General features: G+C 39.7%; 1 protein-coding gene across 1 annotated transcript; it reads left to right on the forward strand.

Annotated features, from left to right (window-relative positions):
* The first annotated feature begins 13,314 nt into the window (after nucleotides 1-13,314).
* Nucleotides 13,315-16,374, forward strand: LOC134387657 (olfactory receptor 1361-like). Its single transcript, XM_063110057.1, has 2 exons — nucleotides 13,315-13,338; nucleotides 15,427-16,374. Exons 1-2 carry the CDS (start codon nucleotides 13,315-13,317, stop codon nucleotides 16,372-16,374), a joined length of 972 nt encoding a protein of 323 aa, XP_062966127.1.
* The last annotated feature ends 1,317 nt before the right edge of the window (nucleotides 16,375-17,691 follow it).

The following is a 17,691-nucleotide window of genomic DNA, read 5'->3' on the forward strand; positions in this document are numbered from 1 at the left end:
TGGAGATGTAGTAACAGGAACCCTTGAACACCTTCTAGGATTCTGGGGAAAGAGGTCAGCTGTTCTGGTCTGGGAGCTGGATGATCCATGGTGTCCCCTCCCACTCAGTGAAGGGTGAGCCATGAACCACCCCGCTACTGCATCCCTGACAGTCTCTGCTTGAATATGCCCCAGGCAAGGAGAACTCATCACACACACACACACACACACACACACACACACACACACACACACACACACACACACACACACACACACACACACACACACACACACGGCCTTTTTTTTTTTTCTCTTACAGAACAGTAGAAGTTAGATACTCTAATACAGCCTCAAACTTAGTTGTTAAATCAATGACGAGGGGGATTGTTTGAAATGCATCGTCCTCTCTCTCTGTGCTCACGTTAAGGGAGTCAACATACGACATTTGGAAAAACAGCAAGGTACAGAACAGCAGGCATTGTCTGCAACGTTTTCTCTGAAATGGGGTGTAGAGTGAGCAAATACAGACATATACACTCATATTTGTCACATTTGTATAAATAAACTCTGGCAAGAAAAAAAACTTTAGCTTAGAATATATAAAATGTTTATTTTACTCGTTTTTCCTTCGTTTTTGCAACCAACAGGCCTCCTGGGTCTCCACTCCATGGGACCTTGCAAGGCGCTGAGGCCTTGGACTCTTTGCTCCAGAAATGTGCGGGATGCACCTGGGCTAGCACACCCTGCAGCCCAGGAGGTAGAGGATTCTCGGGGTGGCCGCTGTCCCTGGTGCTGAAGGGAGCGGAGCCTCTCCTGTCCAGTCCACCCTCCTCACTGTAGCGGTCTCCTGCGGCCTCCACTTCCCAGCACATGGGTCAGAATGAATTCCTGGCCGCGCTTCCTTTCGGCCAGTTCCTGGGTCACTGGCAGACGCATGGAGGTGTTTCAGGGCCCATAAGGGGTGCTCTTGAAAACTTGGCAAAGTGTCCACTGACTCTCCCCATTTCTGCTCACTTTTGCTGCTCAGAAAGGTGGAGAAGCACCTACCTCAACATTTTCAAAGTCCCCTCTAGTGCCTGACATTTGCCAGGGACATCTTTTTTCCCTGTATCCGGAACCTTTAGGGTTCTGTTCACACTCAAACCTACCCACGGTGTTGACCAGAAAACTTAGAGGGTTGAGCTTTGCACCTGTGCCCTGTTGACAGGCCATTTATTTTATGTGAATAACTGGGATTTGGCAGCTAGGCAGTGCTGATGTTCTATTTGAAGGTCACTCTTCATAGATCTACGCTGAGTTCATGGCGCTAGGAAAGAGATGGATTAACAACAATCCTTTGGTGTGAATTTCTGTGCATCTGTGCCTCTGTTTTTGTGTGTTCATTTTCAGGTGTTGTCTCTGGTCTGTTGTATCCACAAGAGTAGGGATGGCAACAGGAGTCCTTTCTCTTGTATGCCTCCTGCTCTTGGTTCCCAGTGCAACAACTTCAGGGTCTGCACCACTTATCTTCCCATCCTTGAAATGTGGCCACCCCTCTCTTCTCCAAGTTTTTTTGACACTGTCATTTGGCAATTTCAGTAGATCCTTCCATAGCATGTACTCACTTGTCTCCAACCGATGATGAATTTCTGTTGCTCTGGTTTGGTCTTTGGCTTTGTCAGATAAGGAATGGTTACTCCTTTGACAGTGGGACTGCTCTTCTGCTGCTGCTCATGGATCCTTCACCTGTGCTTCTTGCTGGTGCTGATGTGTGGAATGTCGTCACTGAAAGAGATCACATTTTAGTAAAGCAGAGATTACAGCCTTAAAAAGTCAGAAGATGCAGAAGATGGCATGGTTGGAAGATGTTTTATCATATGTTTATGTAAAAGATGTTTTATCATATGCTATAAAATCCCAAACAAAAAACAAATTAGGGGTTACTCGATTGTTTACAGCACAGCATTATAAAACCAGGGTCATGGGTTTGGATCCCCATAACAGCCACTAAACAGGCAAAAATCAAATTATTTTCCACATTGTTATCTAAGACTTACATGGGTGGTCATCATTACTGAATAATCGTAGCAACCACTGAGGAAGCCTCTGAGAATTATGATCACAGGTGATAAAGTGTCATGAGGGATGATGTAACCAGCATTAAATAAATCCTAGTGAAGAACTGCAGGTGCAGAATTTCCTATAAAAACAAACCAAAGAGGTTCCCATGAGGCAAGGTATTGTGAGTATTAACCACTTTGCTACCTTTTTCTCATAGGGGGAGAAATGAAATTTGCCAGGAACCAAATGCTTGTTCAGTAAAGAACCTGTAAGTCCCAAACAATCTTCACATGTACTGGTTGGACTAGAAATAAGCCCCCAAATTCCATTCTGTACCAGTTATGTGTGTTTCATCAATACATGACTAAAGGCTCATGAAATGTCAATACAATTATGATCACGCTGTACATATTGTATATATTTTTCATGCTTCTCCATAATCTTTATATTGGTTAAGAATGCATAATATTCCACAATTATTGTACTGCCATTCACAAATGAATTGTCTCTCCCTGTCCAATGGAAAGAGAGGCAAGAGGGAAAAGAAAAAAAAATTGGGTAAAGCATATAGAAGATGTAACATGATAATGAAATAATTCCTATATGAATAGTAATTACAATAAATGTTAATGGGTTAACTTACCATTTTTTCTGCACATCTTCATGGTCTCCATACATTTATTCAAGGTTCTTACTTTCCTCAGTGTTCTCTAATATGCCTCCCTTACTTTTGAGACAATCCTATTTCATAATTTCTCTTTTGATTCTCTGTTTTGTTCCATGAATCTACTTTTCTGTCTTTATGTGATAAACTACTCTCACAGTTTCCATAATATTGTAAGTCTTGACAGCTGACCCAGGTGTCCTTCTGTCTTCTTCATGTTCAAGAGGCCTTGACTATTCATGAAACTTAGATGTCACAGTGTACATATTTTCATTTTGAGTATCTGTTAACAAGTTAATGTAGCTGTAGTTATTTTTAATACTTTAATACTGTAGTTTTTTAACCTTTATACTATAATTATACAAGAATTTCATACCACAATTATGGTAATAAAATAATCTGAATTTGGCTATATATTTACCTTTACCAGAGGATTTTATACTTGCATATGTTTCTATATTACTACTTAGGAGCAATTTATTTCAACTTGAAACACTCCTTTTGCCATTTCTAGTAAGGCAGATCCAGTGGTGATGATCTATCTCAGTTTTTGCCTTTCTGAGAATGTCTTTACCTCTCCTTCATTTTTGAAGGACATCTTTGCTGGTTAAAGTATTCTAGGATGGTAGATTTTTCTCCCAGCACTTTAAATGTATAATCTCACTCCCTCCTGGACTCAAAGATTTATTGTGAGAAATCCACTGATTGGTTGTTGGTAGTTCCCTTGTATGTGATGTTTCCTTATTTTTGCTGCTTTCAAGATTCTCTCTTTGTCTTTGAATATTGACATTTTTATTATAATGTCTCAGAGTATTCTTCTCTGGTCAATCTTTCTTAGTGTTCTTTGAGTTTCATAGACCTGAGTGTCCATACAACTCCCTATACTTGAGAAGTGTTCAGCTACTATTTCTTTAAATATACTTTCTGCTCCTTTGTCTCTCTCATTTCCTTCTGTTACCCCATAATTTATTTGTTCTTATGCTTCATGGTGTGCCATAGGTCCCTTATGCTTTCTTCACTGTTTTTCATTTTGTTTTATCTTATTATTTTTCTTCGGATAACCATCATTCTATTCTTTACTATGAGATTGACATTTTAAGATTCCACATGTAGGTGAGGTCATGCAATATTTGTCTTTCTGTGCTTGGTTTATTTCACTGAGCATTATATCCTCCACCTTTATCCATGTTGTCACAAATGACAGGATCTCTTTTTTTTAAAGCTGTATAATATTTCATTGTGTATATATACCACATTTTCTTTATCCATTCATCTGTTGATGGACAGATTGTTTCTATAATTTGGCTATTGTGAATAATGCTGCAATGAACATGGGAGTGCAGCCTTCTCTATGACATTTTGAAATCTTCTGATTTAAATTCCTTTGGGTATATACCCAAAAGTGGGGTTTCTGGATCACACAATAATTCTATTTTTAGCTTTTTGAGGAAACTGCAATTACAAAAATTGCTGTGCTAATTTACAATAGCACTAATACTGTACAAGGGTTTCCTTTTCTCCATATTCTACCCTACATTTGTTATCTTTCATCTTTTTGATAATAGCCCATCTAACTGGTGTGAGGTGATATCTCATTCCTCACTTTTGGTCAGGAAGGTCCCTGACCAAAGCCCACCTCAAAGAACTATTATAATCAATTCCTAATGGATAAGACTGCTTAAAATACACTAATGCCAATCACAACTTTTGACAAACAACTGTTGTGATTGTCCCCATTTCAGGATCTGTTTCCTTTAAATGCCCAGAGTCTTCTTTGTTCCCAGGAACATTTTTCATAGCCTCTTGAATCTGTGTATCCCAGGCTGCAGTTCTAACAAGCTCTCACATAAACACTCTTTGTTTTAAATTTCAACCACGTGGTCCTTTTACTTTGGTTGACACCTGGTATTCTGGTAGGGATTGCATTGAATGTGTAGATCACTTTGGGGAATGTTACCATCTTTATAATATAAAGCTTTGTGATCCATGAACATGGGATGATTTTCATCAATTTAGATTTTTAGCTTATTTCAACAAGATTTGTAGTTTTCAGAGAATAAGTTTTGGACTTTCTAAAAATTTATTTCTATGGATTTTATTCTTTTGGATGTTATTGCAAATGAACTTGTTTTCTTCATTGCATTGCCAAATATTTTATTGCAAGTGTATAGAAATGCCATTGATTTATGTAATTTAATTTTGTACTTCCAAACTTGAGGAAATCATTGATACTTTTCAAAGTTTTTTACTGGATTTATTAGGATTTTACATATGTAGTATCATGTGATCTGTAAATAGAGAGTATTTTCCTTCTTCCATTCCAATTGGATACCCATTTTTCTTTCTAGCCTGATTGCTCTGGGTAGAACATCTGATGTCATGTTGAATATAAGTAGCAAATGTGGATATGTTTGTTTTGATTCTGACATGGGGAGAAAGCATTCTGTTTAACACCATTATGTATGATCTCAGCTGTGCATATTTCATAGATGCTCTTTGTCAACATGAGCAATTTACCTTCTGTTAATCATTTGTTGCATGTTTTCATCAAGAAAATGTGTTACATTTTGTCAAATGCCTTTTTGTGCCTATGTAGATGATCCAGTGATTTTTATTTGTTATTCAAATCATGAAATGATTACAAACCTGGATGAAAACCTGCCTGGTCAGTGGCCAGCCACAAAAGCAAAATCAACACAAACAAACAAAAAAACTCAAAAGAGAAAACTCCTAAAACTTACTTGGTCATGATGTAGAATTCTTTTATATGTCTCTGACTTTGTTTTCTAGCACTTAGCTGAAGATTTTTGAATCCAGGTTTAAAGGATATTTGTAGTTTTTGTTTTGTTGGTGTTTTGTTCAGTTTTGTGTGTGTGTGTGTGTATGTGTGTGTGTGTGTGTGTGTGTGTGTGTGTGTGTGTGTGTGTGTGTGTGTGTGTTACATTAGACTTAATGTCTTCCATGTAATACTGGCCTTGTCAAACAAGCTGGGAAGTGTTCGTTTCTATCTCTTGGAAGAGTTTGTGAAGAATTTGCATTAATTCTTTAATGTTTGATAGAATTCCATAGTGAAGCTATCTGGGCCTTTGCTTCTCTTTTTAATAGAGTTGAATGTTTAGAATTTCAAGTTCACAACATAATTCAGCAGATGGGACAGAGTTCCCATGTGCCCCCTGTTCCTGCACATGCACAACCTCCCCTACTGGCAACATCCTCACCAAAGTAGTACATTTGTTACTATGGATCAACCTACCTGAGCCGTCCTTGCTGTTTACTAAAAAAAAAAAAAAAAAAAAAAATTAACATAGTGATCAAACTAAATAGCATTTATATAGGAAACAAAGAATTGCTATTCAGATACACTGAACAGTGCTCCCTAAGGCAAACACAGGAAGGTTTCTGGGTTTTTTTGGCAGCTGGTCAGTCAGGAATCCAAACCCCTGACCTTGATTTTGTAACACTACAGTCATTCTAGCCAACTGAGCAAACCAACTAGCCCCAGGAAAGATTTTCCATTGGGGATTTCCACAAAATGTTGTTCTTGGGGGCAGTCCAACATTGCAAAACCATTCTGGCTGGTTAGTCAATTAATGTACTTCCAGCTGAGAGATGTTGAAGGTGGGTGGATACTGTCTTCAGTCATTATCCAAGTCTATGAAACATCCTGTGGTTGGACCTTCAACAGGTGTGAGTACAATCCTTTCACAATCTCCCAACTCCACTTTAAGCCTTAGCCTTAATTACTTCATTTTCTTTTCACCTTGTAATCTAACATCTTGCTTACATCAGAATTCATCCTTGTTGTTGTACATTCTAAGGATTTGGCAAATATATTTTGAAAGGCTTTCACTATTATGGTGTCAAACAGAATAGTCTCACTGCCCTAAAACCCTCCTGTTCTCTGCCTGTTCATCCCTCCCTCCCCCAACCCCTGGCAACCACTGATCTTTTTACTGTCTCTTGGTTTTGTCTTTTCCAGAAGGTCACAGAGTTAGAATCAAATTGTATGTAGTCCTTTCAGATTCACTTTTTTCACTTAGAAATATGCATTTAAGTTTCCTTCCTGTCTTTATAGCTCATTTCTTTTAAGTGCTGCATAATATTCCATTTTCTGAATGTGCCAGTTTATGTATTTATTTCTCTATTGTATAGCATCATGGTTGCTCCAAAGTTTTAAAAATTATGAATAATGCTACTGTAAACATCCATGTGCAGGTTTTTGCTTGTGATATATCACATCAACAAATTCAAGGACAAAAACCATATGATTATATCAATAGACACTGAAAAAGCATTTGAAAAAATTCAACATCCCTTCATGATAAAGATTCTCAACAACTTAGGTATAGAAGGAAAGTATCTCAAACAATAAAAGCCATCTATGACAAGCCCACCACCAGTATCATTCTGAATGGGAAAAACTGAGGGCTCCTCCCTTAAGAACAGGAACAACACAAGGATGTCCACTCTCAGAAGTTCTATTTAACATAGTACTGGAGGTACTAGCCAGAGCAATCAGGCAACAGAAAGAAATAAAGGGAATCCAGATTGGAAAAGAAGAAAGCAAACTGTCCCTATTTGTAGATGAGATGATACTATATATAGAAAAACCTAAGGACTCTATCAAAAGTTCCTAGGGCTGGTTAATAATTTTGGTAACATCACAGGATAAAAGGAAATGTCCACAAATCAGTTACATTTATATTTTCCAATAATGAGTTAACAGAAACAGAATTCAGGAAAGTAAGCCGACTTACAACAGTCACACACACACACACAAAACCCACCTAGGAATCAATTTAACCAAGGAGGTAAAAGATCTGTACAATGAGAACTACAAACCACTATTGAAAGAAATTAAAGAAGACACAAAAAAACGGAAAGCAATTCCATGCTCTTGGATTGGAAGAATTAACATTGTGAAAATGTCTATACTACCCAAAGCAATCTACAGATTCAAAGGAACCCCCACCAAAAAGCCAATGACATTCTTCACCGAATTGGAAAAAGCAATCTCAACATTCATGCAGGACAAAAAAAAGACCCCAAATAGCCAGAGCAATCCTTAGCAAAAAAATAAAATAAAATAAAGCCAGAGGTATAACACTACCTGACTCCAAATTATACTACAAAGCTATTGTAACCAAAACAGCATGGTACTGGTATAAAAATAGATATTCAGATCAGTGGAGTAGAATTGAGAACACAGAAATCACTCCTCAGGCTCACAGCCACCTGATATTAGAAAAAGGCAACAAAAATCTACATTGGGGAAAAGAATGCCTCTTCAACAAGTGGTGCTGGGAAAACTGGATATCCATATGCAGAAGAATGAAACTAGATATGCATCTCTCACTATACAGTAAAATCAACTCAAAATGGATTAAAGACTTAAGAATAAGACCTGAAACTTACAATTACTAAGAGAAAATATAGATGAAACACTTCAGCAACTAGATCCGGGCACAGGCTTTATGAACATGAACCCAAAAGCACAAGCAGCAAAAGAAAAAAATAAACAAATGGGATTATATCAACCTAAAAAGCTTCTGCAAAGCAAAGGAAACAATAAACAGAGTGAAACAATAACCTACAGAGTGGGAGAAAATTTTTGCTAACTATGCACCTGACAAGGGATTAATATCCGTATTATACAAGGAACTTAAGCAATTACACAGTAAAAAATCAAATAACCCAATTAAAAAATGGGCAAAAGAGCTGAATAGACATTTTTCAAAGGAAGATATGCAAATGGCCAACAGATAGATGAAAAATGCTCAAAATCTCTAGTCATCAGTGAAACACAAATTAAAACCACATTGAGATACCATCTCACCCCAGTTAAATTGGCTATAATGAAAATATGATGAATAACAAATGCTGGCAAGGGTGTGGAGAGAAGGGAACACTCTTACATTGTTGGTGGGACTGTAAATTAGTACAACCACTTTGGAAAACAATTTGAATTTTTCTCAAATTATGGATAGATCTTCCATATGATCCAGGAATCCCTCTTCTGGGTATATATCCAGAAGAATGGAAATCATCATGTTGAAAGGATACCTGCACTCCCATGTTCATTGCAGCTCCATTTACAATAGCCAAGATATGGAATCAACCTAAATGTCCATTGATGGATGATTGCATAAGGAAACTGTGGTATATATACACTATGGAATACTACTCTGCCCTAAAATAGAATGAAATACTCCCATTTGCAACAACATGGATGAGCCTGGAGAAACTTATGTTGTGTGAAATAAGCAAAGCACAGAGGGATAAATACCAAATGTACTCACTCATATGTGGGAGCTAAAAGAGAAATAAGGAAGGAAAGAAAGACCATACTAGTGCATTGGTCTTGCAGAGGGAGAGAACATTCCTTTGGCTACAAAGTGGAGTGGGGCTTAAAGGCAGAGGAGGAGGGAGGTTGGGATAATTAGGTGGGGACACAGGGCACAAAAGCAATCTGTGGTAATGGGTATGCTGCCAGTTTGGATCTGGCCCCTACATCATGGACATGAGGGGTAACAATCAGCTTTGTATCTCATAAATATTCAAAATAAAAAATAAAAGATAAATAAAACAAAACAAACAAAAAAAGAACAACAGAGATACTGAGTTTCCTTGGCTTGTTTCTCACCCTAAAATAACGCACCTGAAGTTTTCCATTTAGCAGACTATGTGCTAGTTTTTTGATACATATTCTTGATCTAGCTAAGGAAAGTCCACTTCAACTTTGTTTTCTGAAGAGGCTTTATAAAAAAAAATCATGAGTAGAGGTTGAATTGAGAAAATGTATTTCTATCTTGATTTAAATAACTGTACATTTCTTCTTTTTTAGTTGATTCATGTGATGAATCACATGATACATTTTCTGATGCTGAACTGTCCTTGTCATTCATGAGATAAACCAGTGCCACTTGATCATGAATCATGATAAATTATTTTTAATATACCATTGGATTTGACTAGGTTGTATTTTATTCTGGATTTTAAAATCTGCATGAATAGGTAAAGTGGACCTGTAATTGTCTTTCCTTGTAAATGTTCTTACCTGCTTCTATATCAAGATTGCATTAAACTGATGAAGTTAGTTGGGCAGATTTCATGATTGTATTTTTGTTTTTATGAAGACCATATATAATATACTAATCAACTGTTCCTTAAAAGTTTGGTAGAACTCACTCATAAATCCACTGGGTGATGAATTTTAGGAAAGAAGGTCTTTGACTACCATTTCAACTTCTTTAAGACTTAATTTGAGTATCTAGAGTCCTTTTTTGCTTTTACCAGTATGGAATTTTGTATTTTTCTAAAAATGTATTCATCTCATCTACAGTTTCAAATTTATTAACTCATAATTTTCTTGCAATTTTTATTCTAAAATATTCACTGTCTTTGTAATTTTTTCCCCATCGTTAATGTTGGGTTTTGCTATTGGCACCTTCTCCTTGTTTCTATTTTGTTAATATTTTCCAATAACTTGATTTGGTTTTATTAAATGTCAGCATTAAGATGTCTTAGCATCTTATTCACAGAGGAGTGCCAGAGTCCAGCTCCAGCTGGTTCTTGGCACCCGAGAAGGATGTGTGGAGTCGACGAAAAAAGAAAGAAAGAAGACGGACCAATGATGTCTACTGCATCAGTGGACGACTGACAAAAGCCGTTCTCCTTTATTTATACCATGTCTATCCTTTGATTACATAAAGCAAACATTTTTCATCATGTTAATATTAAACTATGAACATAAAATAAATCAATACAATATTTAAATCACTCCTTTTTGATTATACTGAATCATAACTTTCTAAAGAATTACATATCATTTTTTACAGATCATATTCTTTTAGGAAAGTACATATCATTCTTCAAAAATTGACGAAAGTAGTGAGTTATCCCAACCGATTGTTCTCAGTCAGTCACAGATCATAACCTCCCGGAAAAGTACATAACATTCTTCAAAGTGAAACAAACTTAACCAGCAAGCAAGAGTTTTAAACTGAGGTCTGTGGCCAGTGGCCAGAGCTCTCACGGTTGGCAGCACAAGCGGTTTTTAAGTAAAACATTTAACCCTTACAACATATGATTTACATATCCATCACCTATTTTGATTTTAATTTTTTATCTTAATCAACTAAAGGCAACCATTATTTAAAAAGCACATCTTTTTATAATATGATTTAACTATTTGTGTAAAACGATTCTTTGTTTAAAATTTTTTGAACAACTTAAAAGCCCAGACCTGATTTTTTCATAAACAAAACTTTAAATTTTTGCTCATATTTAATCTTATCATATCATATATTTATCCTCTATATATGGCTCTGTATAAGAAAGAGGGGGTCTATCAGCTCCTACATGTAGCATGCCATTTTTTCCTCCAAGAGCCCACCAGACTTTTAATATTTAACCAACACAATTGTCATCTCTGACAGTGAAAACCAACCCTCTGTGCACAGAATATTCTGTGGTAGAATAATGACTCGGACAACTTGTACCTTGGGTAAATTTACAGGAAAACTTATTGTGATTTTACTTTGTTCCACTGCCCCATCCACCCATCTGTAGAGGAAGGCCTCTTGGCTTCTTTGTACCTTCTTTTTGGAACAATGTTTAGAACAAATCATGAACCCAGGTGTCCTTTTCAACATTTTTACCTGGGTTTCATTAATCAAATCAAACTTGTTTTTATTAATTGAGAGGTTTCCCAAAAGGCCAGTTTTCTTAACCAAGAAAAATGTAATTTCATTTGTATCATTATTAAAAGGTAAAACTGCCACCTCACACCAGATGCACAAGAGCATAAACATTCCCAGAAAACATCCAATTATTTCCAGGGGGGTTGACAAGTACATGCAACGCAGAGAATACCAGAATAGGGATTTTTGGGAAAACCTCTACGGGGCCCCTTACCACACACATGGAGATACTCTGCAGCTCTGCTGAACGTAGAACCGTCCTCCTTACATTCCCACACCGGAGTCCACGAACACATGACTTTGGACAGAGGAGAGCATTGCAAATTCCTTTCAGAAGCTGGGGCAGGTCCTAATGGATATGATCAGTCCTCTGTGCTCCACAAGACACTGGAAGGGGCTGTGATTGAGATATCCAAGATCCAAGAATATGCTTCTTCAACAAGAGGGGAGACAAAGTTCACTGACCAATTGCCCTCCCCAAAGGACTGTACAAACTGATGTTCCTACTAGCAATGCCTGAGCATGTTCGCTTCCTCATACACTTGCCAGTACTGAAAGTTGTGCATGCTGTGCATTTATGTGTGTTTTCCAGGCTAAAATTTATATTTTGTTGTTACTGCTGGCATTTCTTTAAAAATGTAGGATGTTGAACACCCTATTTTGTATGTTGAAGTGAAATTCACATAACATAAAATTAACCATTTAAAGTGAACAACTTAGAGGCATTTAGTGCATTCAAAATGTTGTATCTACCTGTATCTAGTCCCAACAACCATCACCTGTATCTAGTCCCAACACATTTTCATCTCCCCCAAAAAGGCCCCATATGCATGAAACAGTCCCTTCCCATTTCCCCCCCCCTCCATCTTCCAGCCCCTGGCAACCGCTAATTTATATTCTGTCTCTGTGGATTTGCCTATTTGGGGAGTTTCCAAAACTTTAATCATATAATGTGTGACCCTTTGTGTCTGGCTGATTTCATTCACCATGATGTTTCTGAGGTTCATCCACGTCGTAACACATCATCCCATGAACACATGCTCAACATCACTAGCCATGAGGGAAATGCAAATCAATACTCCATCTATATCACCTCACATCCATTATGATGGTTCTAATTTAAACACACACCATGCACACGCACACAAACACACACACATACACACATGCACATGGAGAAAATATCACAGTTTGGCAAATACGTGGAGAAATTGGAACCCTCACGCATTGCCAGTAGGAATGGGAAATGGCATAACCACTATGGAAAACAGCTTCTCAGTTCCTTGAAAATGACACATAGAATTACTATGTGACCCAGCAATTCCACTCCTAGCTATATATTCACAAAACAATTTAAAACGGGGACTCAAACAGATACATGTATGTGAATATTCACAGCAGCACTATTCATAACAGCCAAAAGGTGGAAACAACCCAAATGTTCATCCGCAGAGGACTGGATAAACAAACTGGTAGATCCCTACAATGCAATAATAGTCATCCAAAGAAAGGAGTGAATGTCGTTTTCCATGTGCTTAGGGCCATTTGTGTTCATTAGTTTGGCCTCGAGCCAGAAGACCTAGATCTAAATCCTACATCTGCCACTTCAAGCTGTGTGATGATGTTCAAGTGAGATTCTTAGATTTCTTCCTCATTGGGTTTTGGTGATAATTATAAGACCTTACATGCTTAGTACGGCTCCAGCCACAGAACAAATACAACATCATAAACAATATTCCTAATAATATATTTAAAGCTACTACACGAGAATAATTGGGTACTATGCTATTCCTTGTCGATCAAAATAGATTTGAATTAATCCAGTGCTCTTGGGAACAAATTCATTCTCATAGGGGTGATAAGCTCAAGTCTCCACCAGGGAAGACAAGCTAATTGTACTTACTCCATCAAGGTTCTCTGGGGATCATGCCCCGGAGGCCACAGAGTCAGGTAAAAACCTGCCTGTGGTGGTTCTGTCGCATGCTGCCTGAGAAAACACGCTCCTCCCCCACAGTCCCAGGGCAAAAATGAGGCAGCAGGAAGCCTAAGATCCCTGGAAACATGATGAGCCCTGGGATCTGATGGAGGCTCAGTAGCAACTGGTCAAGTAAGTATCAGGAAGACTAGCTGCAGGGGAGCTGGTCTCAGGGAAGATCCCCTGGAACTGCACCCTCTGAGGCTGGGGAGGTGTCTGCTCAGTTAGCCTACAAGGAGTGTGGGTACCCAGCCTCAGAGACTCTTGGACAGGTAGCGTATCATGTACTAGTCAAGAGAGTGGTGCTGGAACACAGCCTGGGTCAAATCCTAGTTCCATGCAGGAGTTAGGTTTTTGAGCCTCAGCTGGCTGCCTCGTGGGGCTGATGAGGGTTAAGTAGAATGTGTAAGCGATTGGCTCAAAGGCTGGTGTGTGCTTTCATCAGATCATGTCACTGTCTTGCTCAAATTTAGAGGATGTGTGCAGGTGCTGAGGGAGAGGAGCAGGGAGATATAACCTAGATCCGTGGTTCTCAAATAGGGGTGATTTTAACATCCCTAGACCAGACCATCAGAATGGTGTTCTTTGTCCCAACTGGAGCAGTAGGGTTGCTCCTGGCATCTAGTGGGTACAGATCAGGGGTGCTGCTCACCATGCTACACTGTGCAGGACAGCCGCCAGCACAAAAACGGATCTGGCCCCAAGTGTCAGTAGCTCCAGAGATTAGAACCCTCAGCTGGATCCAATAGTGGGGAATCGAGGAAGATGTCCCTGCAGCCATGAAGAAAACCCGAAGATGAGGTACAGCTGAGGGGAGAGAGTTTTCCAGGCAGAAGAACAGCAGGTGCAAAGGCCCTAAGCAGGAAACAAAACCAGGAAGGCTGCAGCCAAGTGTACAAAGGGGAAGGGACAACAGAAGCTGAAGATGTCTGGGGGCAAGAGGAACCATGGTGAGCCATGGAGGCGAAGTTGAGTGAGATCTCATCAGCATTTTCACAACGTCACTCTGGCTGCAATATGGGTAATGGACAGCAGGGGATGAGAGTGGACATGAGGAGGCATTGAAGGGTGGATCACCGAGGAGGGACATAATGGTGGCCTGGACTGGGCTCCTAACTGTGGAGATGAAGTTTCTACTTCTCTCCAAGAGAATTTCTTAAATCCACCCATTAGGAATCAATGGGATGTGAGAGCTGAGAGAGGAGTTGAGTACACAATCTGAGACTTGATTGTGCAGGCTGGGGCTGTGCAGGTCGTCATCTATGAGAAGGGAGCCCTGTGGAATACTGCAGTGCACCACTCATGTGGCCATACCCAGCAGCCCTATTAGCAAAAGGAAAATCAAGTGGGATTTTGAAGAGAGGTGGGTACTGACAGCTGAACTTCAGAGCCATTGATTGAAAAGTGTCAGGATGTATGAAGGAGGATGGTCTCCCTGAATCCAGACACTTGTCACCTGCAGTATATGTATGTTCACACACAGATGTACCCTGAGCATACAGTGGCATACCCTGAGTATATGACTGAGAGCCTGTGCTCTCAGTCCCTACGTTCCTAACCCTCAGAACTATGAGCAAGGTTCAGCACTTTACATGTGAACCCATATCCTCTTTATAACAACTCTATGGTACAGATGCTAATTGTCCCCACGGGGGACTTAATGTTATTATGCCCATTTTACAGATGCAAAAATAGAGGCACATAGAGGTTAGGGAACTTGACCAAAGTCACACAGCTTGCAAGTGGTAGAGCTGGGATTTGAACCCATGCTCTTAATGACTCTTTCTTCTGATGGTATCACTTAAGGGTTCCTACACTACCTAATATAAGTAGTTGTTGTATTCAATGGCAGGGATGGATTTAAGCCCTTTTAAACACATTTTCTGACTTAATCTTTAAACTGACCCTAGGAGGTTGGGATCATGAATTCCCCATGTGAGAGATGAGGACACTGGGACAGAGAGTTTAAGTGAGTTGAGTCTTGATGGGGGAAGGACAGCAACTAGGTGACCTGTTCTGTCCTCAGGACCCTGCACTGTTGATGACCTCGGTTCTGTCTTCAGAACTGCCTGGACATGGACAACAGGACCCGCATCTCTGAGTTTGTTCTCCTTGGCCTCTCTGAGCAGCCCCAGAAGCAGCAGGTGTTCTTAGGTCTGTCCTTCAGCCTGTATCTGATCGGGGGCCTGGGGAACCTGCTCACCATCCTGGCCATCGTCTCAGACCCTCACCTGCACAGTCCCATGTACTTCTTCCTCAGCAACTTGTCCCTTCTGGACATCTGCTTCACCTCCACCACAGTCCCCAGCATGCTTGCGAGCCACCTGTGTGGACGCACCACCATGTCCTCCTCTGCCTGCCTGGCCCAGATGTATTTCTTCATCACCTTTGGGGGAGCCGACAGCATCCTCCTGTCAGTCATGGCTTATGACCGCTACATGGCCATCTGCTCTCCCCTGCACTATGTGACAGTCATGAGTTTCCTTCGCTGTGCCTTGCTGGTGGCTGTTCCGTGGACTTCAGCCAACCTCATTTCCATGGTCCACACTCTCCTGATGACCCGCTTGTCCTTTTGCACCAATAGGATCCCACACTTCTTCTGTGACCTCAACGCCTTGATCAAACTCTCCTGCTCTGACACCCAAGTCAACGAGATGCTGGTGTTGGTCCTCGGGGGCTCAGTGGTTTTGATCCCATTTGTGTGCATCATAGCCTCTTACACACCTATTGCCATGGCCGTGTGGAAGGTGCCCTCTGCCTGGGGGAAGTGGAAAGCATTCTCCACCTGCAGCTCTCACCTCTGTGTTGTCTCTCTCTTTTATGGGACGATCATTGGGGTCTACTTCAACCCTGTATCCACACACACCACCCAGAGGGACCTGTTAGCCACAGTGATGTACACTCTGGTTGCACCCATGCTGAATCCCTTCATCTACAGCCTGCGGAACCGAGAGCTGAAGGGCGCCCTCTGGAAACTTCTCAGTGGGAACCGCTTTGCTAATTTTCTTTGAGAACTCTCTTCAGATCCAGTTGTTTTGGAATAAACTCACACTTCTCAATGTTAAAATTTGTGGTAGTTTTTCTTGGTCCACAGACACAACATTAAGCAGCTCTAAAAATTTACTGCCTTTTAAATTTGTTTCATCGTTCTGAGTACACCCAGAGCACATCTCACTGTGGTGCTGCTGTGTCCTTAACATTTTTTACGTAACATCCCTTTAGAAAATGTGAAGGTGGGTTTGGGGCACAGAGCCTTCAGCAGGCAACAGAAGGTAGGTAGAATTCCAGGAACATTCTTTTATTTTTATGATACTCTCTTTTTACTTTTATCTTCTGTATCAGTAGGGGTTCACGTGGGAAAATAGGAGGATGTTGGACTGGCTCACTTATTTCAAGTGGTTCTGGTTTTTATTTATAGGAGTGATCTATTTAAAATGAAGAACATTATAGACTTGAAAAAATATCAGTTGAATTAAAACTACAGCAATTCTTTGGGATCCATGGGGATGTGGTTCCAGGACTCCTGAGAATGTAAAAATCCATGGATGCTCAAGCCCCTGATATTTGTATATAAATTATGCACTTATTCCTATGTACTTTAAATCATCTCTAGATTACTTAAAATATGGAATACAACATAAATGCCATGTAAATAGTTCTTACACTGTATTGTTTACAGAATAATTAGAAGAAGAAAAAATGTCTGTACATATTCAGCACAGACTCAATTTTTCTCCAAACATTTTCCATCCATGGTTGGTCGTATCCCCCGATGCAAAACCTCAGATGGAGAAGGCTGACTGTATTGAGCAAAGTATAGCATTCTTGGTCCCCGGGGCAAAATTTGCTTCAAATAAAAAAGGAATTGGTGATCCCAGATCAAGCAGATTGCCAGTGCTGAGTAGAGAAGAAAGACTGGAATTTCATCATGGTTTTGGGGAACTGGCTTTAAAATCTGGCATACTTGTATTCAGATTCTCTCTTTGCCCACTAACAGGCCACAGCATGTCTCTTATCTGCCACTTTCCCTTTGTGAATTTTCTTCTCCATAAAATGGACTCTGCTTGCCTCTTGCTGAAAGTAAATTAACTTCACGTATCAGTCATATTTTATCTCTGAACTGGAGTTTGTAATGGTACCAATCTCGCAGGTGGTTAATCCCATATCGATGGACTTGTTACATCGTAAGCATTTGATAAATCAGACTTCTATGTTTCATGAAAGGTAAACACCCCAATTTCAGAAACCTAAAGATGCCTTTTAAATGAAATAAGCTTGATCATCCTTAATAACATAGTATTTTTTTCCAAACAAGAGATGCAAAGTTA

The sequence above is a fragment of the Cynocephalus volans genome, chromosome 10, assembly GCF_027409185.1.
Source record: "Cynocephalus volans isolate mCynVol1 chromosome 10, mCynVol1.pri, whole genome shotgun sequence".
Taxonomy (NCBI): Eukaryota; Metazoa; Chordata; class Mammalia; order Dermoptera; family Cynocephalidae; genus Cynocephalus; species Cynocephalus volans.

Bases quoted from the DNA above. Each gene is read 5' to 3' on its own strand.
- LOC134387657 (XM_063110057.1), top strand. From the start codon at position 13,315: ATGCCCCGGAGGCCACAGAGTCAG. The intron at 13,339-15,426 runs GTAAAAACCTGC...TTCTGTCTTCAG, and splicing joins CCCGGAGGCCACAGAGTCAG to AACTGCCTGGACATGGACAA.